At 53.5% G+C, this 21,285-nt stretch overlaps 6 protein-coding genes across 6 annotated transcripts; 1 reads left to right on the top strand and 5 right to left on the bottom strand.

Annotated features, from left to right (window-relative positions):
• Positions 1-11: 11 nt before the first annotated feature.
• On the bottom strand, positions 12-2,276 carry P168DRAFT_279008 (oligopeptidase family protein; the record flags this gene model as incomplete). The annotated part of the gene is made up of 2 exons (XM_024835747.1): positions 12-2,166; positions 2,245-2,276. 2 exons carry the CDS (start codon positions 2,274-2,276, stop codon positions 12-14), a joined length of 2,187 nt encoding a protein of 728 aa, XP_024695586.1.
• A 103-nt stretch (positions 2,277-2,379) lies between these two features.
• On the bottom strand, positions 2,380-9,693 carry P168DRAFT_85427 (ATP-dependent RNA helicase BRR2). The gene is made up of 3 exons (XM_024842178.1): positions 9,630-9,693; positions 3,313-9,562; positions 2,380-3,261 (listed from the first exon to the last, which is right to left on the bottom strand). Exons 2-3 carry the CDS (start codon positions 9,411-9,413, stop codon positions 2,733-2,735), a joined length of 6,630 nt encoding a protein of 2,209 aa, XP_024695585.1. The 5' UTR covers positions 9,414-9,562; positions 9,630-9,693; the 3' UTR covers positions 2,380-2,732.
• Positions 9,694-10,076: 383 nt separating this feature from the next.
• P168DRAFT_337874 (ureidoglycolate hydrolase) lies at positions 10,077-11,136 on the bottom strand (the record flags this gene model as incomplete). The annotated part of the gene is made up of 2 exons (XM_024841753.1): positions 10,135-11,136; positions 10,077-10,084 (listed from the first exon to the last, which is right to left on the bottom strand). The coding sequence occupies exons 1-2, from the start codon at positions 10,886-10,888 to the stop codon at positions 10,077-10,079; spliced, it is 762 nt and encodes a 253-aa protein (XP_024695584.1). The 5' UTR covers positions 10,889-11,136.
• A 120-nt stretch (positions 11,137-11,256) lies between these two features.
• P168DRAFT_279005 (MDR family MFS transporter) lies at positions 11,257-12,920 on the bottom strand (the record flags this gene model as incomplete). The annotated part of the gene is made up of 3 exons (XM_024835746.1): positions 11,257-12,015; positions 12,075-12,534; positions 12,589-12,920. 3 exons carry the CDS (start codon positions 12,918-12,920, stop codon positions 11,257-11,259), a joined length of 1,551 nt encoding a protein of 516 aa, XP_024695583.1.
• Positions 12,921-15,714: 2,794 nt separating this feature from the next.
• On the bottom strand, positions 15,715-17,712 carry P168DRAFT_324452 (uncharacterized protein; the record flags this gene model as incomplete). Its single annotated transcript, XM_024840838.1, has 3 exons — positions 15,715-16,400; positions 16,463-16,837; positions 17,676-17,712. The coding sequence occupies 3 exons, from the start codon at positions 17,710-17,712 to the stop codon at positions 16,051-16,053; spliced, it is 762 nt and encodes a 253-aa protein (XP_024695582.1). The 3' UTR covers positions 15,715-16,050.
• Positions 17,713-17,854: 142 nt separating this feature from the next.
• On the top strand, positions 17,855-20,314 carry P168DRAFT_231095 (acetoacetyl-CoA synthase; the record flags this gene model as incomplete). Its single annotated transcript, XM_024833263.1, has 4 exons — positions 17,855-17,968; positions 18,040-19,528; positions 19,623-19,963; positions 20,153-20,314. 4 exons carry the CDS (start codon positions 17,855-17,857, stop codon positions 20,312-20,314), a joined length of 2,106 nt encoding a protein of 701 aa, XP_024695581.1.
• Between the last annotated feature and the right edge of the window lie 971 nt (positions 20,315-21,285).

Genomic DNA, 21,285 nt, shown 5'->3' with positions numbered 1-21,285 from the left:
GAATTCATACCCTAATTCATGGCTAGCTTGGCCACATCCCGATCTATCGTGCCCCGGTTATTCGACACGGGCACACTATTCGGGTCCATCGCAGGAGGCAGCCCAACGTGTCGGTTGATGAAGTTGAAGATGGTGTGATGCCACATCAGCGCATTTTCCGGATTCAACACCCAGTGGTTTTCGTCCGGGAAGGTCAAAAACTCGCTGTCAATGCCCTTTGTCTGCAACACGTTGAAAGCGGAAAGACCTTCCGCGATGGTCAGACGATAATCCAATTCATTGTGGATGACAAGGTGCGGGGTCTGCCAATGCGCGGTATGCCGGGACGGATCCCATTGTTCCCAGTTCTCGGGAACCTTCCACAAAGGACCCTGCAGATCGTGGAACGGGAAATAAAGCTCTTCGGTTGCAAGGAGTGCCGTGCAACTGAACACCCCATCATGGGTTACAAGGGCCTTGAACCGCCGACCCAGGGGGTGTCCCTGCATCCAGTTGACCATGTAACCGCCGTAGGACGCCCCCAGGGCGACAGCCCGCGATGTGTCGACATATTTCAAGTTCTTTTCGATATACTCGAAACCCTTCTCGAGGTCAATATACGGACTTCCACCCCAATTCCCGCGGATCGCATCCGTGAAGGGCTGGCCATATCCCGTGCTCCCTGTAGGATTGGGTGTGACGACGACGTATCCTTGCTCCGCGAACACGGCGGGATTCCACCGGGTGCTCCACTGGTCATTCCAGGCGCCCTGTGGGCCCCCGTGGATCAAATACGCCAGCGGATATCGGTGTTCCGGGTTGAAGGTCGACGGCCTCACCACCCATGCGTGGACGGGGTGGTCATCTGCCCCGGGGAACCATATTTCATCGACCTGTGTAGAGGATAGCCCGAAAGTCGCGCCATCGCGGCCAATCGAAGAAATGACCTGGGCATCCTCAGGGGATGCTGGGTCGATGATGGACCACTGACTGTTGTCCACCATGCTGTTGCTCGACACCAATAGCTTGGACGAGCCCGCACTTGCCGGTAGCACATCAGTCACATACCCCGAGTGGGTCAGCTTCTTCAGCACATCGGGTTTGGAATGCCGGATGTTGTCGAGGGGAAATTGGTACAAAATGCCGCGGCCCTTCTCCTCGACCGACACAAACAAGGATTTGTCGTCTTCGGCAAAGGACAGACTCGACGGACTCAGACTCCAAAGACCCTCTCCGTCCGATGAGGCAAACGCCTCGATCATCTCGCCGTTCCACGGGTTCGGAACATATAAGATCCTGTTCTTATCGGACTCGTAGCCATCATGGCTCATTGCCAGCAGAGCGATGGAGCTGCCGTCCGACGACAGCACAGGACTGGACATTGCCCCCTCCAAACCCTTCGCCACACACACCTTCGACTCCAGAGCATTCATACCCGTCCACGAGAACATCGGACAATAGTAACACGAGCACGACGTGTGAGTGGCAGGATTGAGACTGGGATCTTTGGCAACGAAAACAATCGCAGACGGGCTAATGTCGAAGTCCCCTGCGCCACCAAACGGCGGGATAGGCGACTCAACGCCAGGCAGCCCACTGACGGCGATGAGGTTCGTGAGGCCCGAGATCGTATACTTGCCCGACTGTCGGGTAGCCGGACTGAGAGGAGTCTGCTGAAGCAGTCCATACCAGATAGAGTTCCGCTGGGGCTCAATATATGAATCCCAATGTCTCACAAACAGCGACGTATAGTGTCTCCCCGTACTCAACGGCTTCTTCACATCATGGGGATTGAAAAGCGAGCCATCCGGGTTAGCCTTGCCCGTAACAGCAAACCCAATCTTCCCCGGCTCCACGACCGTAACTTTCAAATCCGAGACAGGGCCCGGCACCGTTCCCGCCGTGTATGTCTGATCCGCCTGGCGCGCATCCCCGATAATGAAGGTAGTGTTGCCATTTGCCTTGGTCTTCAACCAGATCAGCTGGTCCGTGTTGCCCAGCCATTGCGCAGAGCTGGCGCCGGGGTCGTTGGTGATCAGCGCGGATAAGCCGGTGGGGATGTCCAGCACGCGGATTTCGTTCGTTTTCGAGTGGGAATCGAACGAGTACGTGGTTTGGGTGTATATGGCGAGGGTGCCGGATGAATTGGGCACGGCGCCCGAGCGGCGGGGGGCTCCCAGGAGGACCCTGAGGGGTTAGCACCACACTTACTCTTGAGGCAGTATGAAGCAATGGGCTCCGGGATTGCGTAGAAGATTCACTTACTCCGGGGTGAACTTCATTGATCTGATGGTCATATCAATGTCTCTTAATCCACCGATGGACTGATTGAGCGAGTGAGATAAGATAAAGACCAGACAGCTATCAGAGTGGAGCCCAAGATAAGAGATTGGGAGTTGCCAAGACAGGAACAGAAATTGAGAAAACCAACGAGGGAGAGAAATATAGAGGGAGAGAGAGAGAGAGAGAGAGAGAGGAAGAATGGAAAGAAGACAGAATTACAAACAAGAGAAGAAGGAAGGAGGAGGAAGAAGAATGTATCCCAACCGTGGCTGGCCTGCCAAAAGGTACCCGCCCATGTGACCTCTTCACCCCTTCACCGACTGCCGTGTACGTCATGGTCCAAAAACTGATCAACGTTACAAGCTTGCAGATAGATACTAGTATAATGTACATCAATTCCAAATGTGAATAGTACCAATCCAATGGGGATTCCCTACCCCGCAATTCCCTTTCCCTTTTCCAATAATTATTTATTCCTCGTCTTCCTCCTCGCTCTCGTCCTCTTCCATCCCCTCTGCGGCTGTGACCTTGAATGTAGGCGCCTGGTCGACACCCACGTAGCTGTCGCTCATCAGGTAAAGAGTCAGCTCGTGCTCGCCGGGCGACGGCACGATGTACTCCAGTCGCAGATCGAGAGTCCGGCCGATAGTCACGCGCTTGATGGCGAGCAGGCTCTTGGTCTTCTCATCGCCGACCACCAGCCACCAGTTCTCCATCTTCTTGTTGGGGTAGAAGGGCGCGTGCACCGTCGTGTCGGGCTCCTCGTCTTCTTCCACCTCGCGCTCGATCTTGACCTTGAGGTACGCCGGTTCCCCAGAGGTGACGTTCTCCGGGTCCTCGACCTGGAAGTCCAGGTCGATGTTGGGGTACTTCTCGTTTGTGAACGCCGCAGCCTGCGCCAGCTGCTTGTTGTCGAGGCCGAGTCGCTTCACCAGCGTAGCGTAGTTCTTGTTCTCGGACGGGTCCATGGCCTCCATGAACTCGAAGATGTCGTTGATTCTGCGACGCAAGTTAGCACCGTGCGGGGAACAATTCAGTAGATATACATACTCGTACTCGTTGGCCACCTGGATGACCTCCGGGCCAAAGTGCGGGATTTGCTTCAGGGGACTGTCGCGGTCCCACATGGCCTGGACCACCATCTGCGACATCTCCATGGCGTTCATGGCGTTGAGGTGGCCTTCCGACGACAACACGTCCACACACGCGCTGAGCAGATTCAGCACCTTGCTGACGATCTCCTCCTGGTCCTTGGCGAGATCGATCGGCAGCTGCATGCGCGAGAAGTGCGCCTGCAGCAGCACAAAGGCCTTGAAGTGCGGCGACTCATACGCCGACTCGGACATCTTGACGGGCACGCGGTCGTACACACGGCGCAGAATGTGCTCCTCATGACGACGCATCTGGATCGACTCGAACTCGGTGGCAGACGTGACGATCTCCAGGATACCCTTGAGCTTGGTCCGTGCCGACAGCGACAGGAGGAAGGTCTGCATGGTGATGAACGAGATGTTGTAGTAGGCGCCGATCATTGCCGCGTTCAGCGGCGACACACTGTCGTCCTCCTCGTCGAGGTCGATGATCTTGGCTTCGCTCAGTTCCTTCAGCGTGTTCTCGACCAGCTCCGACAGGAACGTGCTCAGTCCCTCGTGGCTGACGTCGCTGAGCCCGTAGAAACTCGGGTTCGCCAGCAGACGCCGGTAGAAGTAGGTGTACGTCATCCAGTCCACGGCATCCTGGGTAGACCCGATGGTCCTCGTGCTCACCTCCGTCACGAACGCATCGTGCATGTAAGCCTGCAGGTGGGATTCGACCGGCAGGGCTTCGTTGAGGAACTTCTTATAGTACTCACGCTTGACGGAGGGAACCATGAGTACGCCGCGGCCGATCTGGTCCTGGCCCGGGCGAGAGGCCTTGCCGAACATCTGCAAGATCTCGCTGATCGGGTAATCGATGTACCGATGTTCTCTGCCCTCGAAGAACTGGGTCCCCATGACAACGACCAGATGGGCCGTAACGTCCAGCTCCCAGCAGACCTCCCGCGAGGCCAGAAGCACCTGGATGGCCCCGATCGAGAACAGATGGGAGACAATTCGCTTGTCGGTGGAGCTCAGTGCCTCGTGGTAGTAACCGATGCCGTGAGAGAGCGACTCGGCCAACGTCCGCTCGTTAATACGACTGAGAAGGGGCGCCATCTCGCTCACTTCGGCGTTGAGGAAGCGGTCTTCATTATCATCCACGGCACACGCAGCCAACAGATCCATGGCCGAAGATCGCGTCTGCTTACGGTTGGGAACGAAGATAAGAGACGGCTTGTCCGGAGACAGCTGCAAGATGGACATATAAGCGGGGCGAGCCATAGCGAGCATCAGCGACGGGAAATGAGGAATGCTGAAGGACTGGATATGGAGTTCCAAAGGAACGGGGCGAGCATGGGGGCTAAAGTTGTAGATCGTATGCTTGTTGGCTCCAATCCACTCGCCGATATCACGGGCATTGGCAAGAGGCACGCTCAACCCGACGATACGCATGCCGTTCTCCAGCTGGAGCGCGATGGAGTGCATACGGGAGACCACGACTTCGTAGATGTAACCACCGTAGCCTCCGAGCATGTGGAGCTCATCCGCAATGAACAGCTGCACGGATTGCACGTTCTTGCGCCGTTGCCACTGTCGGGACAGGACGTCCCACTGCGTAGGCGTAGCGAGAACCAGGTCTGCCCGCTCCAGGAGCTTCAGATCGGCAGTGGTTTCGCCAGTGAGCTTCACGATGTTCTTGCCCCCACCAACCTTGCTCAGCCGCTTGCCCCAATCGGCAAGTTTCTGATCGACGAGCTCCTGGAAAGGAGCAACGTAAACCGCCCGACCACTGTCCCCTTGGGCCCAGTTGCGGAGCAAGGCAAGTTCTGCGCAGATAGACTTCCCGCTACCAGTAGGAGCGCCGACGAAGACATTCTCGTCCGAGTCGTAGAGAGACTTGAAAGTCTGGGTCTGGATCTTGTTGAAGTACTGCCAGTCCGGATACAGCTGCTGGTAGTCGTCGCGCTTCAGGGCCTTGACGGGAGCCCGCTGCATGTCCAGCAGGGGCGTGTGAGGGGGGAAGCGTTCCGGCAGGACCAGCTTCTGGAAAGACACGGCAACCTTGGTTTCGGAATGCATCCAGCGGTCAGAGACAAGGGTGATGAAGTAGTTGGGCGGCATGGGTTCCGTGATCGGCACGGTGAAGTCGACCAGGTGCTCAGTGACCTCGCCTTGGGCATAGTCGCGACGCAGGATAAACCGATCGTGGAACAAGATATCCTCACCGTCGCAATCCTCCACCAAGATCCAGAAGTCCTGCGCAGTGCCGTGCAAGTCATCATCCCACACGAAGTTGGGAGTGATGGTCAGCTCAACCCGGAGCATGGAGCGCGTGATGGGCTGGACCTGAGCCTGGACTTCTAGGCGAGGGAATTTGGCGACCAGATCGCAAACAATACGCCCAGCCTTGGGCATACCGAGAAGCTCACCCATCCGGGGCGGGTCGAGGTCGAAATAGCTCTGCCACGGCACGTCGATTCTCTCGGCCTTCTGCAAGATATCGCGGGGGCAAGACGAGAACTGGCGAAGCGGGGTCATTGTAGGCCACATGCGTCTCTCGGCCATCTTACACAGGTCAAGAGCGATCTTCGCGACGGACGACCAGCCCTTCTTCAAAGAGATCTCGAAGATGGCCCGGAGGATACGACCAGCCGACTGGGTGACGTAAACCATATCGGCCATCAGGGCCAGCCCTTCCAGCTTGAGACGCGAGATATAAGCCTGCAACAAGACATTGATCTTCGCATGGGGCTCGTCGATACCCTCCTTGACAGGGACAGGAACGCGACCGAGGAGTTTGGCGAGCTCGAGTTTCTCGTCCTGCCGGACAGGGATGTACTTGAACTCGTCACTGAGAGCGAAAATGCGGAACAACTCGATGGTGGTGATCGACGGCTGAAGATGCTGCGAGTACGTCAACATGGAGTTGTGGCCGATATAGTAATGCGAGGCAACGCGACCCAGCTCCGTGGACTGCAAGCGGCCCGTCTTCTTATCATACTTGACAAGGCCCGCTCTCTCGAGGATAATGGCCGCCGAGTGGATGAGATCCACTCGCTTCTGCTCCAACGCATCGTCATCTTCGTAATCCGCTCCGACGCTGTAGAGGCCCGGAGAGCGAAGCATGCGCACAAACAGATAGGTGTACCCCAACCAGTCAACGCCTTCGTCGCGAGTCCGGATGTTTCCGAGGACGACCTCGGCATTCATGTTGTCGGCGAGCTTGCTCATCAACTGACTTTCGATGGGAAGTTGCTGGTTCATGAGCGAGAGGTAGTATTGGATTTCGGCTTGGGCTGTAATGATGATACCCTCACCAAACGTGTCGAACTGCGGACGACCGGCTCGTCCCAGCATCTGGAGCACATCCTGAGGACTCAATTCCACCCAGCTACCCTTCTCAGGGGAATAGATCTGAGTACCCTTGATGATGACCGTGTGGGCAGGAAGGTTGACACCCCATGCGAGCGTCGCGGTACACACGAGCACCTGGAGACTGCCATCGGCGAACAAAGCCTGCACGGAATCACGATCCGCAAGACTCAATCCGGCGTGATGGATACCGAACCCGTAGGGCAATAGATCCTTGAGCGAAGCATCATCCACCGACTCGGCTTCCTCGGACAGAATGGCCCGACTGGCGGCATCACTGCGCAAGATCTGACCGATGGTTTCCATCTCCAGCGCCTTGTCCCGGATATACTTGGCGGTCTTGGCGGTTTCCTTTCGCGAGTGGACGAAAATCAGCATCTGATTCCGGCGTTGCCCGACTTGCTCGAGCACTTTGTTGTAGCAAATATCGTTCATCGTCTTCAGCTGTTTGATGGCCTTCTTGTCCGTCACACCGATAAACTCCTGCTTCAACGGACAGGGTCGGTAGGATCCGTCGAAGTGGAAAAGGCCCTTGGCCGGGTCGATGCGGAGGAAGTTTCCTACGTCACGGTAGTTGGGGAGCGTGGCACTGAGACCGACGATGCGCACCGGATCACCAGTCTGCTCACCCTTGCGGATGGTCCTGCTCACGATGCTCTCGATGACCGGACCACGCTCGTCGTGCAACAAGTGAATCTCGTCAATGATGATAAGGCGAACCAGATTGATGTAGCTCGTTTCGGATCCCTTACGGGTGATAACGTCGAACTTCTCGGGGGTGGTGACAATGATCTGTGTTTCGGCGATCTGCTGCTTCGTGAGCTGACGATCACCCGTCAGCTCCGCCACTCTGATACCGTAGGGCTCGAGGCGCTTCCCAAGGTTGCCGACTTGTTCCTGGACCAGGGCCTTCAGCGGGGAGATGTAGACAATCTTGAAATCATCCAGCATCACCTGGCCGGTCTCCGGGTTGCGGTTCTTTCCGATCTCACGGAGGATCGTAAGCATGGCGACGTTGGTCTTACCGGACCCTGTGGGAGCACAGACGAGCATGTTGCCGTCATCCTTGAAGGCACACGGGTAGCACTTGGTCTGGATCCGGTTGAGCTCCTTAGAACTTCCAAATCCAACACGAGCCCAATCCGGCAGCTCGGTCGTGGACATGTTCTTCTCGCCGGGTTCCCGCTTGGCCTTGGGGGGCGGCACGTGGATCTCTTCGTAGCCCTTGAAAGTTCGCTTGGTGGAGCCCTGGGGCAGCTTGACGTTGGGGTTCGTCATTAGATGGTTACCCTGGTGGAAGACAAGGTTTTCCAGGTTGATCTGTCGCTTGGGCTGCAATCCACGCACGAGGCCGCCTTCCGTGGGTTTCTCCTCGGGTTCCGGGGCCTTGGGCACGTCGACGTCCATCAGATCGACCTTGATCTTCTTCTCCGACCGACCAGCGCCGTCGTCGCGGGCGTGCTTGCCACGGATCTCATCCAAGATGGCACGGTTCCCCGCCTCGACCATCTCGCTCTCAACCAGATGGCGAGCGTCGGCGTCCTCGGCCACTCTCCGCCAGCGAGTCACCCAGACGATCTTGTCGCGGTTGGTGACGAGCTTGGCAACCAGTTCCGGGTGGTCATAGTCGAACAGTTCCATCAGATCGTTTTCGACGTCGCGCAGGGGCTTCTCTTCGCCCTGTTCGTCCTTGCCGCCCATGATCTCGAGGGCCTCGAGGGCCTTTTCTTGTTGGATATGCGCATCGGAATATGCCGCACCGATTTGACGCTGGAGCCAGTAGGCATCGATTTCCCGGGCCGCGACCGCTAGGCGTTTATCGCCTTTATCGTCCCGGCGATCCAGGCCGCCATCTATGACCATTTCCTCGGACTCTTCCAGCCCCTCGAGGTCTGCCTTTTCGCCGGACGCATCGTCGACGTCCTGCTGATCGGCCTCGTCCTCGTCGGACAACTCGTCATCGTCACGAATCTCGTCGACGGTACCCATGCGCTCGTCGTCCTCGTCCTCTTCGTCGAAGACAACGGCAACACCCTGTCGCTCGTCCAGTTCGCCATCGGCATCACCGTCCAAGCCACCGTCCATATCCTCGTCTTCGTCCTGGGCGTCGTAGTCCGTAATCTTCTTGCCCAAGTTCACGAGCTCGTTGAATTCTTTCGGATTCATCGCGCTACCCAGCAAGTCATCGACCTCCTTCTTTTTATCAAAATCTTTCATATCCTCATCCTTCAACAGCTCGAGCACGGCATCAGCCGCACTGCGCACCACCTCATGAGGCACATCGCCCAGATGGCTCGCCGTCATAGTGAGGATAAGATCGTAGGTGACACGGGTAGCGGGGGTACGGGGGCGATACTTCAACCCCTCAACCAGCGCATCCGCCGCAGAGAGAATGCCCTGACCGCGTAATTGAGCAGGCTGACCACGCTGTCGCTTTCTCTGTTCGCGAGCGAGCACGTCCTCGCCTTCCCGAATAGCGCCGCGCTCTAAATCCGTCGGCCCGGCCGTCTTCTTCTTCGACTTCGGCGCGTCGTCACGCGAGATGCGCGAGCCCATCTCTCGGATGCCGATGCGCCCGGCGAGGGATTCCGGGTCGCCGGTGGGTTCATCGTTGACGCGGGAGACGAATCGACGGTCCGCCTGGAGAACCAGGTTGGACATCGCCGAGTATTTGTACTGGGAGATATTTTGGTCCGCCATGTTGGCAGAGGCGTCCGGAGCGGGACGATCCTATATTCGATAGAAAAATTGAAATGGAGAACAAGGGAGGTATCGTGAAATGCGACTGCGAAAAAAAAGCGTCGTCTGGGCTCGGGTGGAGCTCAGAATCAACCGGCGCGTCGAGACTCCTGTAACCAGAGAAAAGGGAAAAAATGAATTCTGTGTTTGATCAGATAGTTAGAAGGCTTCACGAACCTGGAGCATCCTCCTGCAGAAAACAGGAACACTTGCGGTGGAGGGTTGCAAGCTGCGCAAAAAAAGTAATTGAATTGATGGGAGTGGCAGGAGTTCCGGGATGAAGTTGGCCGCAGGTCGGGAGAGACGCAGATTTCGGTGGCGGCGAGAGCTGTGGCTGCCTGGGTGCCTTGACACTTTGTGCCTGAGGCATTAACCATTCTGTCACCATCGTTCTCCACCGTCTATCCGTACTATATAAATCAATAAAAACCAGAAGATAATTAACTATTTTTCTATTCGGTTAAATTTTATCAAAATTACGCAGGACGTCAATCTTTTGGTCATCATGCACGGATCTTGCAAGGCTCGCCGTTGTCCTAGGATGACATCTTGCTACAGTAGTAAAAAGAACGTATATAGCCCAGATCTATACGACCTATATCATACACATAGAGACATCGTTAACTACCTACCTACACAGTATCATCTCCTCTTATTCCATTATTTACAAGGTATAACCCACATCTAAAGCCTCGCCCCCCCACTCCCCCGTCCCCCAAATCCACAACCACGCCCTCCCCAAACTCCACCTCCTGACAATCCTCCTCGTCAACCCCATTCCCAAATTGCACGACCACAAAATCCACGCGTCTCGGGCCCAGAACAACCATCGGCGCATGCCACGTTCCCACCCCATAGGTGACCGCCTGACCGCCGCGGGCTACAAAGGCTCTCAAGCGCGACAAATCCGGCGGGTCTTGGACGGTGACGGTGTCTCCTTTAGCGGTCTTCGCAGTCGCAGTAGTGCCCTTGAGAGTCGGCGCAACGACAACGAGAAAGAAGGGCTCGTCGTGGTCGCCGGCGCGCGTCTGCGAGGATAGGTCGATGGGGGTGAATGTCTGTGTGGTGAAGGGGTGGCGCTCGAGGATGCGGACGTCAAATACTGCAGATGATCGCGACGACGACTGAACAGTGCGCAGCGAGCGCGGAAAGCAGGAGAACATGGTCATGCGGCCGGAGGAGGGTTTCCCGCTGGGACAGCGATCCGGGTACTCGTTGAGTAGTGGGGAGATACCACTGTATTTGAGCGCGGAGTTCTGGTTGGCGAGCACGGGCGCTGGATCGTGTGGTGTCAGGGAGGAGACTGACGATGGGGGTGAGGAGAAGTCGCGTGGGAGAGGGGAGTAGACGGCGGTGCCGAAGGGCGCGAAGGCATCCCGAGTGAGGGGTTCGGGGACGACGCTCAGGGTGGGATTGGAGGTGAGGTGGGGGGCCATTGTAATGTTTGGACGTATATTGGAAGAGAAGGTTAATATGCTCAATTGCGCGATCAATTATGAAGTTAAAGCAAGGTCCAGCCTTGTCGCGATGGAAGATAAAAGAGGTGGAGGAGATGAGGAGAGATGAGGAGATGGAGAGACGGAGAGATTAAGTACGGTTTTAGGGTTTCGGCAGTCGCCGCTCTGGCCCCACCGGTAAGTTCCGATCTCTATTGATTCCTATCGCTGTTTTGACTATCCCGAAAAGCTTTTTGTCTGATATGTACGTGAAATGCCCGAAATGAATTTTAATCCTCTGCAGAACAACTGAGGTGCACCGTGATCTGTCACCAAGTCCGATGACGTGAAGCAGGTGAACGCTGACTTTAGGCCCTAGGCAAGCCAGAATCAAGGGGGACGTTTGAAACTGCAGATGCCTCCTTCTCCTTCAGTCCTGTCTTCGTTTCAACGTGTTCTTGGCTGAGATGCTGGCGTTGGATGAAGACACTGGCGATCAGTCCACATGCGGCCAGAGCCGTGTATAGGATCCACATGTTGCGCAATCCCCAAGCAAAGGCGCTCGTGACGGCCTCTCGCTGCTGGGGATCCTTGACCGCATGGATCGACACCACGTTGGCGGCGGCTTCGGCTCCCGTGAACTCCGCCATCAAGGACGGGGAAAGACCGGCTCTGCGGAGGCTGGATTGCTGCGTGTTCATGCCGTTCTGGAAGACCACTCCACCGATGACCACGGACAGCGCCATGGCCACGTTGCGGATAAAGCCGAAGGTCGCCGTGGCGCTGGCGGTTTCACTCTGCTTGATGCCGCTCTGGAGGGCAATAAGCGGCGGGGTGAAGAGAAGCCCACAGCCCGAGCCGGCCACCATCTGATATCCGATGATCTTTCCCAGGGAGGTGTCAATGCCGTAGTCAATGAGGAGTCCGGCTCCCAGGACAACAAGCGTCATGCCGATCCAGATCACCTCCAGATAGCGACCGGTGGCGTGGATGATGAGCCCCGCAGCGAGGCTTAGTACGGCTTCGGTCAAAATGAAGGGGAGAAGAAGAAGACCAGAGCGAAACGGGGAGGCCATCTGGACGGACTGGAAATAGAGAGGGAGGTAATACTCCATTCCAATGTAAGCCTACTAACAGTCAGAGGGTGTCTGTGTTTTGTAGGGTGGATTGTTAGAAAGATACTTACAACCCCGTGGGTAAAATCGACCAGGAAGCAGGCGATGTTGGATCGAGTTTTGAAGATCTCCAACGGCATCAGCGGATACTTCGCAAGGCGCTTCTCGCAGTAAATAAACACGAGCGACATCAGCGCGCCAAAGACAATCAGACAGATGACCTTGGCCGAGCTCCAGGGGAAAGTGTTTCCTCCAAAGTCCAAGCCCAGCAGGAGCATGACCGTCAGGGCGAGAATGGCAAAACTGCCCCACCAGTCGACTGCTTTGATACCATCGATGACGGAGGTCCTGGGGTTGTGTACATCCAAAAACACGAGGAGCAGGATAAAGGCCACACCACAGACGGGTAGATTGATCCAGAAAACCCACCGCCATGAAACCGACTGGGTCAAGGCACCACCGACGATGGGACCCAGGGCGCCCGCAATGGCCCAAATGAACTCGATCAGGCCCATGAACAGACTGCGAAGTCTAGTGCAGAGTCAGCGCGTGGTTTCCACACGGTCAATTTCCCTGGAGACATACCGAACACTGAACAGATCCGAAATGGCGACGATGACCAGCTGGAGGAGGCCGCCACCGGCGACGCCCTGAAGCCCACGGCCAGCAATCAGCATGGGCATGTTGACCGCCATTGCACATATGATCGAGGAGCCAAAGAAAAGCGCGACCGCCGCCAGCAGAATGGGCTTGCGGCCCCAGATATCCGACAGATTAACCCAAATATTGGAGCTGGCAGCGTTGGCCAGAAGATAGGCGCCGCCAATCCAGACATAGCCGGCGGCCGAGTGCAGCTCCGCGGAGATCGTGGGGGTCGCAGTAGCCACAATCGTTTGATCGAGGGCAGCGACAAACATCCCGAGCTGGAGAGAGATGTCAGTCAGTCGGTGAATCGTCAGTAGTCCTTGTATGGTCTACCCAGACAATGGCTCCGTCTTATCCGCATCAGCGTTGGTGAATTCCCCTTACCGCGAGCGCAATCATTATTGCACTAATCTTCCACTTGCTGCGAGTCTCGCTTGCCACCGGCAACGAGTCGAATCCCTCGCGATCTCCATGAGACAAGGGCTGTGTCATTTCCTCGTCCTTCGGCCCGCTCCGTTGGCGGCCCACCGAAGCTACATCTCCTATCTCGGACATAGCGATCTCCATACTCGACGAGGAGACTGTGCGGGCATGTATATCCGCAGCAACAGGAGAGGACGACATGGGCAAGACACCTGGTTGTCATTGATCATATGACTAGAATAGATCATGGCTTGAATAGAGTGGGGGTCGAAAACTATGACTCAAGCGATTAGGGCCAGCTGCTAACCTCGTTTCGGTAAAGATCCCGCCATACTGTTGTTGTCTGGCATGGATGATCACTGTGATTACCCTTTTAGTCAATCTATACAATCAATTGGAGGGGTTCCGTTGTCATATTTCGACATAGATTGGGCTAGTAGGTAGTAAGTGAGTGATATACAACCTTGGGGAATGCCTCATCCGGAGCAATGATGGACAATGGCTTCAGTCCATGTGGTGAGACCTGGGATACAGGTTCTGACCATGATATAGAGCGGAGATATGAAGTAGTCTCGTGGGAAGGTCAAAAGAAGGCAAAACTTCTGGCATGAAGGTGCCTTAGGCTATAGCTGCCTGGGTTTTCCGGAGACCTGTCCATCCACCAGAGTTTATATATACCTATATTTATTGGTATTGGAGGGGAATTTCTTGCATATACCCAACATGGCCATGATACAGGCTTATAATGTATATTATCCTATCCCGTCCCCTGCAGCCAACTCATTCACTCTAGCAGTTCGTCTATCTCTAATTCATACCAGGCTATATAGAGCCGCGGGTGTGCGAGGAGATGCCTCAAATTTGCCCGCATCAAGAGAGGAGAAAGGCTTGTAGCCGAGGCATAGCTTGATGCCAATACTGTCACTGTATTGACATACAGCAGGGTTTAGTTATTCTCATTGTCTTAGTAGCCAATTTTTTATCCTTTTTCTTCCAGATAAACTACAGCTGTACTATATTCTAGTATCTCTACTTTCTTGCGTCTTCATGCCACTGATCTCAATAGTCACTGAGAGTCTGTTTATCACAGTATGATAATCTAGTAGCACTCTCCTCGGTGGCTTCGTTGTATGGCCGAAACATTAGCAATTCCTGACTGATGTCTACTGACAGCAGTCAGAGCAATGGAAGTGGCCAATCACCTGATATAATCATCATTATATAGTAATTCTAACAATCCTAGCCCTAGTGGTGAAACAAGCATAATAGAGTAAACGAATCCACGAAGATACGAAGAAAGTAACAAATATATTCAAAAGCCGTTCTATCGCCCTCTTGCAGATCTGAGTAACCATCTACACATTTCCATTTCATCCACGAATAACTACAACCCTATCTCCTATCCAAATATATATATATCATAGTAAGCGAGATCATGCCCATCCTGCAAACCACAATATGACCAGCTAAAATGTCATTTACTAGCCCAAGATTGAGTCCCAATCAATCAAGCAGCTCAGGGAAAGGGTATAGAAGCATGGGAAATCTCTTCATAAGCCCTGGCGGTCCTCACGTCTAGGGAACAATCTTCGTCATGACGGGGATAGAATTATAGGGAGTCCCACTTCTGGGCCGAAAGAATAAAAAGAGTTCTTCTGTGGGCTGGAGTATCAACATGGAGGCACTTTTGGTCCTGGTGATGGGTGAGTTGCAGGCGTGACAAAACATTAGGTAGCTTACCAGAAGATATAGAGGGATGGAGGGTGGAATGGGGTGAGGTTCTGGAAGGGGTTTTTGTTGACCAGCGCTGACTCTGTGTCTAGGTCCAACTAGGCTACATGCCAACTTGATACTCTCAGATAGATGGGTGTCATAATATTCAATACTCTAGGAGACATTTAGGTCTCTCCCAAGGGCATCGGAGGTGTACGGTCAGATATTGGCCAACATTGAGGATATATCGACATTACGGCACTATAGAAATAGCCACCATATTGCATTCGAAAACCACACGATTCGAGACCAATTTTGGGCTTTTTCTTCTTAGATGCCCCATTCAATGAATGCTCATGTTGGGTTATGGCTACTGCCAAATAAATAAGTGTTGCACTGGATATAGGGTTAGATTATGAAGTTCAAAAGTGTCGTGATGTTAACTCATAGCTAGGATTCACCCCAGGTGAACCCTGGTGGGATCCACGATAAATTATGTTGTGATCATTTCAGTTACATGTATAAGTACGTTACTGATTCTTTCGTGTTTTTTATAATTACGAGGCAAGTAAGTAGAAAGATAGTATAAGTCCCTGAATTATACGTGCTGGATATGATTATTAACTTTACTTATAGTTACGGAGTCACAGAAGCCACGTTGACTCGTCTAGCAATGAACTGGAGAGGGATCTACAGATCCTCTTCAACAGGCTCCAGAGCCCCGCGATGACAATTTGGCGTTCAAAGGGCTTGCTTTAGTATAGAAGACACGTACGTGTGGCAGGGATGGAATTTTAGTTTGTTGAAATTAAATTTCCATCAGTTTGAAAGAAGACACATTGCCCACGATGCTAATGAACACATGGAAAGAACATAACAGACAGTAGCCTTGCTCGATGGAGAACTATATGCTTTGAATAGTACCAGGAGAAAGAGTTTTTAGCTACAACATTCATGGACCAAAACCGACAATGAGATCGATAAATCTTTAGGGCTATCGCGTCTCCTCTATCTCTTCTTCTCTTGCCCCATCGATCAGTGTTGCACATTATGGATTCACATTAGGGGTCTCACATCCCCGTTACCACTGTTCAAATCACCGATCTCGATTTGATGCGACTCATCGATTGCTCCGAAAGTCACCTTACGCTCCCTCAACCTAGGGAACCGGACCCGCGTCCAACCAGGTCCCTCCAGAGGTGCCGACCGCACATCCCACCGGATGTCCAACTTCTCCAACGACAGTCTCTGCTGCGCAATGGCACGTTAGATGGCCTCCCGGTTGCACGTCCGTTCTTGCCAGCCGTCGGGTAGCTCGTCGCAGTCCGGACGGCGACTCTCCAGTCGAAGATGCGTCAGCGCCTGAGGGGGGGCCAGGATCTCCTCTAGGGCCTGGAGATCAATATAAGAGTCGATAATGGATAGAGATTCCAGGCTCGTCTGGTGGGAGTAGTGAGTGAGCCCCGAAGATGCCCAAGGATGTGGGAATAATGCGGGATCCCCATAATTCAAAACGATGTGGTCTAGGGTTAAATGCTGGAGTTGGGGAATCAAAAATAGAATTCCAAGATCTGTGAGGAGCCAGTCTCCCTGATCTTGGTGGACCTTCAGGGTCACTATTTCAAGTGCCGCTGTATCAGTGATAATCCTTGGCCGGTGGAATTGGAGGAAATCGTACAAGACTTTAAATCAGCCAGAATCCTGGTTTCAATTGGAGTAATGAGACTCGCGCGGAGCATAGCCCTCTCGAAATCCCCCTGGAAAAACTGATCATGGTACCACGATGTACGGACGCCGCACATGTGAATCTTCTCCAAAGCGGGCAGCTTGTCCAGGAACGAGGCCACTTCGAACGAGCAATAGTCATCTCCGCCGTCGATGTCAATCTTGTGAACTAGTGGTGCAAATTTCGAGACGAGCTCTTGGAGGCCTTCAATTTCCTGGCGGACGACGTTGTTCTGGAAGGATGGGATGCGTGTGTAAATGGAGTGATAGAGCCAGTGTGTTGCGATACCGCTCAGGGCGCGGCATGTTAGACGGGCAGCTTTGAGATCTGCGCGGAACAGGCAGCTGAGTATGTGATCGATGAGAGCTCGGGGGGGAATTGGTTTAGGGATCGCATGTTATTTGGTCGGATATGAGGAGGGATGTAGATGATAAGAGTGTTTTCATCTGGGTCGTTGGATTCTTTGGACTGATTGGACCCATGCCTGGCACCACAACTGCGGGGGTAGGTAATGAGGAAGCAGTTCAGATATTGATGATCTTCGATGATTGAATACTATGAAAGGGTCGCGAATATTTTCAAAAGCACGACTAATCTAACCACAGTCAGTCTGGGGAAATCTCGGCCGATCACTTGACAAGCGCTGGATATCAAGATCCTCGCACGCGCCGATTGGTGTTTTTGGTCGAATGGTCAGGAGAAAATGACATGCTACCATGTTTTCCGATTGCATTCACTATTTCTACAACAACTATCATCATCTACTTATCAAACTATACATTAGTTTATCATATCTGAACAGGTGGACATAACGATGGAATCCCTATAGTACAAGTGTGTTCTTTGGTGCTGGTAAAGGTGTGGACTCGTGGATAGTATATATAATGTACGTATCCGAGGTCATATATCTAAGAGTATTTACAAAAAGAATACTTATACAAACCTTAGGAGAGTTTCTTTTCTTTTTTGATCTTATATATTTTTTATAAGTTATACTTATTACAAGCCTGTTCAAATGGACATATAATCATGTTGAACAAGATGTATATATCCGAGGTCTCCATCGATCTACCGTATGGCATTGCCCCGGATGGAGGATGTTGAACTGCACGAAAATCCAAATCGGATCATCCAAGCCTATGAGACTCAGTATAGCCAGGACGACCTAGGTCCTTTTCGGCGCCAGTGTCGGAGCTTGCCATATTCAGTTTGTAATCTTGGAGACTTCCCCGCACTCCGAGAGACCCACTCTTATATACTACTCTCTTTCCCTATATCTAGTCCCTCCCATCGTGGGATTGAGACCGAAAGATACAACATACTAACAGTATACTCCAATTCAACATGACGGCCACATATCCCCTCCCCCGCAAGCTGTGGGAACACCCCGATCCCAAATCCACCCAGATGTGGGACTTTAAAGTCAAGCTCGAACAGGAAAAGGGCGTCATCTTCCAGGTACCCCTCCAAGCATCCTCTCCAAGCATCCAGACAGGAAGAATAACGAGAATTGATTGGTATGAAAACAGACATATAACGACCTCTACCAATGGAGCATCAACAACCGAGCGGCATTCTGGGATTTCTGCTGGAAATACTTCCCCATCATCTACGAAGGCTCCTACACCATTTCCTTCGACGAATCTGCCCGCATGGATAGTATCCCCAACTGGTTCGACGGCATTCGTGTCAACTTCGCCGAGAACATGCTCTTCACAGCCGACAATTCCATCAATGGACCCCCCAAGACCACGAAAAAGAACAAAGAAGACGACAAGATCGCCCTGACGCAGATCCGCGAGGGCGGTTCCGAGCCTGCCGTCAGCATCACTTGGGCCCAATTGCGCCAGAAGACGGGTCGGCTGGTGCAGGCGCTGAAGGCGGCCGGCGTCGTCAAGGGTGACCGCATCGCTGTTGTCGCGAGTAACAGCATCGATACCCTGGTGGTGCTCCTGGCTTCCACGGCGCTTGGGGGTCTCTTCTCATCGGCTTCGACCGATACCGGCGTCAAGGGAATCCTGGACCGGCTGCTGCAGCTTAAACCGAAGTGGGTGTTTTTCGATGACGCTACCGTTTATAATGGAAAACAAACGGACTTGCGCTCCAAGATCGCAGAGTGCGTGAGCGGTCTCGAAGGGGTCCGGGAGTTCAAGGGTGTCGTAGCGATGCCTCGCTTCCCTGAACGACCGGCTGATGTGGCTCCTCTGCCCAAAACCCAGACGCTAGCCACCTTCCTGAACCAAGCTCCATCTGATCAGCTGGAGTTTGTGCGAGTGGGCTTCCGCGACCCGTTCCTCGTCGTGTACTCATCCGGTACGACTGGCAAACCGAAGCCGATTGTCCACGGCGTGGGCGGATACATCCTCAACTCGAACAAAGAGGCCCGTCTGCACCGCAACAACGGCCCCCAGACAACAGTGCTGCAGTACACCACAACCGGCTGGATCATGTACATGTCGGCCGTTTCCTGCCTGTCCATCGGAGGCAAACCCATCCTCTACGATGGAAGCCCCTTCCTGCCAGATGTCACGTTCCTCATCCGCCTGCTGGACAAATACAAGGTCACTCACTTCGGCACGTCCCCACGGTACCTGCACGAGCTGCGCAAGAACGGTGTGAGCCCGCGGGAGATTGCCAACCTGCAGAATCTCTCCATCGTCACTAGCACGGGCATGGTTCTCTCCGAGTCCCTGTTTGAGTGGTTTTACGACCACGGTTTTCCCGCCCGTGCCCAGTTGGCCAATATCTCCGGCGGTACGGACCTGGCTGCCTGCTTTGGGCTCGAGAACCCGCTGACGCCGCTTTATGTCGGTGGATGTCAGGGTCCCAGTCTGGGGATCCCCATCGCGGTGTATGATCAAGCAGACGAGGGCGCATCTGGCGTGAAGGGCACCGCCGTGCCAGACGGCGTGCCCGGCGAGCTGGTAGCACCCGGCGCGTTCCCCACCATGCCGGTCAAATTTCTGGGAGACGATGGGGCGCAGAAATACTTTGATTCGTACTTTGCCCGATTTGACAGTGCGTCGTCCCCTTTCCACCTTACCTAGACTTTCCTCCCCAACTTCTCTCCTTTCTACCCCGGCCACAAACTAACCTTCATATCCGAAAACAGACGTCTGGACCCACGGCGACTTCATCAGCATCCACCCCGTAACCAAACAAATCTTCTTCCTCGGCCGCTCCGACGGCGTCCTCAACCCATCCGGCATCCGCTTCGGCTCCAGCGAGATCTACAACGTGATCGACACGCAGTTCCCGCAGGAAATCGCCGACTCGATCTGCGTCGGCCAGCGCCGTCCCCACGACGCAGACGAGTTTGTGCTTCTCTTCCTGCTAATGCAACCCGGGATTTCATTCAGCTTGGAGCTTGTCGGGAGAGTGAAAGAGGCGATTCGAAAGGCACTGAGTGCGCGCCATGTGCCAAAGTATGTTTTTGAGACGCCTGAGATTCCGGTATGTTTTTTTTTTTTTACTTCTTTCTTTTCTTCTTTTTTTTTCTTTCTTTTCTTCGTTTGTTTTGTGTCTCTTTTCGCGTCTCTTTCCCGTTTTCTCTTCTTCCTCTTCTACTTCCCTTTCTTCTTCCCGTTCTTCTTCCCGTTCTTCCTCCCAGAGTGAGGCAAAATAGACAACTAACATGTCCAGACAACGGTCAATCTCAAAAAGGTAGAACTGCCCGTGAAGCAAATTGTATCTGGTAGACAGGTCAAGGCGTCAGGCACGTTGTTGAACCCACAGAGTCTGGAGTTCTATTACCGGTTCGCAGAGGTGGAGAAACTGGTGGCTCCTCCGAGGAGTAAGCTGTAGAGATTCGTCTGTTTGAGGTGCACATGTGTGATTTCTCGAGGGGTCGTTGAAAGCACTAGATGGTAGACGGGCTAGAGCGTCAACTAGAAGTATAGACAAGTCATTGGTTCTGGGTCGTGTTACCAAATTGCCCGGGACGGCGTGCCATATTCTGCATAGAGTGGAACTGTGTTCAAGTTCAAGCACCAAGATATGCGAGCCAGTAGCATAGAGAGAGGTCGGTGTTTCAAGACAAGATTCACAATTCACAATGGAAGGAATCCAGTGAATGCACTCGGCCAGTCTGCTGATTTCCAGGGTTTTCCCTCGCAAATCTCATTCTCGTTCTTCACACAATCTTTCCAATCTTCAATCGCACAATAATGCCATACAAAATCGTTGCCCTTTGACCCTTTCCATCGGTTTGCTTCCCGTGTTCCATGACCAAGCCGCTTTTCGTAAACCAAGCATGCCTCTTGAGTAAGATGCATGGTTTACGTCATATCTCAGCCCTGGGACAATAGTCACCACGTTCACCACGAAGTCGTCCGAGCTCGTGCAATGTTGTTGTCATTTCAGAGAAAGAAAAGTCTCATCATTGACCTTTCAAAAGGAGCTGTCTGGGGAGCATTTCCTTATTAATCGCCACATATCATCGAATGTTGGGGATATCAGTCAGGTCAAGCCCTCCCAAGCTGCCGTTCGACTTTTCTGTGCAGTGGCTAAGATTGGATCAGGCCAGTCGTTGTTGCCCATGTCTAGACAGTAGCTAGCTGTTGGGAACACACGTCATATTTTCCTGTCCATGGAGAAACATCATCGCCACGATAAATGTCCGCGTTCGGGGTGCATTGCTAGAAGGCTATAGGGTTGATTTGAAAATCCTGGGAGCGAGCCCAGCATGTCGATCGCTAGGGGTATGGACGGCAGCATAGACGGCAGCCCTAAGCATTGACCGGGCATAAACTGTCGGCTCCTCTGTCTTGCAACAT

The sequence above is a fragment of the Aspergillus campestris genome, assembly GCF_002847485.1.
Source record: "Aspergillus campestris IBT 28561 chromosome Unknown P168scaffold_2, whole genome shotgun sequence".
NCBI classification, from domain to species: domain Eukaryota; kingdom Fungi; phylum Ascomycota; class Eurotiomycetes; order Eurotiales; family Aspergillaceae; genus Aspergillus; species Aspergillus campestris.
The sequence above is the reverse complement of the archived record's forward strand: the minus strand, read 5'-3'. Positions and strand labels throughout refer to the sequence as shown.

Excerpts from the sequence above, each read along its gene's own strand:
- P168DRAFT_85427 (XM_024842178.1), bottom strand. The coding sequence starts at position 9,413 with ATGGCGGACCAAAATATCTCCCAGTACAAATACTCGGCGATGTCCAAC. Across the intron at positions 3,262-3,312 it reads CAGGTGGCCAACGAGTACGA|AATCAACGACATCTTCGAGT; the intron begins GTATGTATATCT and ends CTTGCGTCGCAG.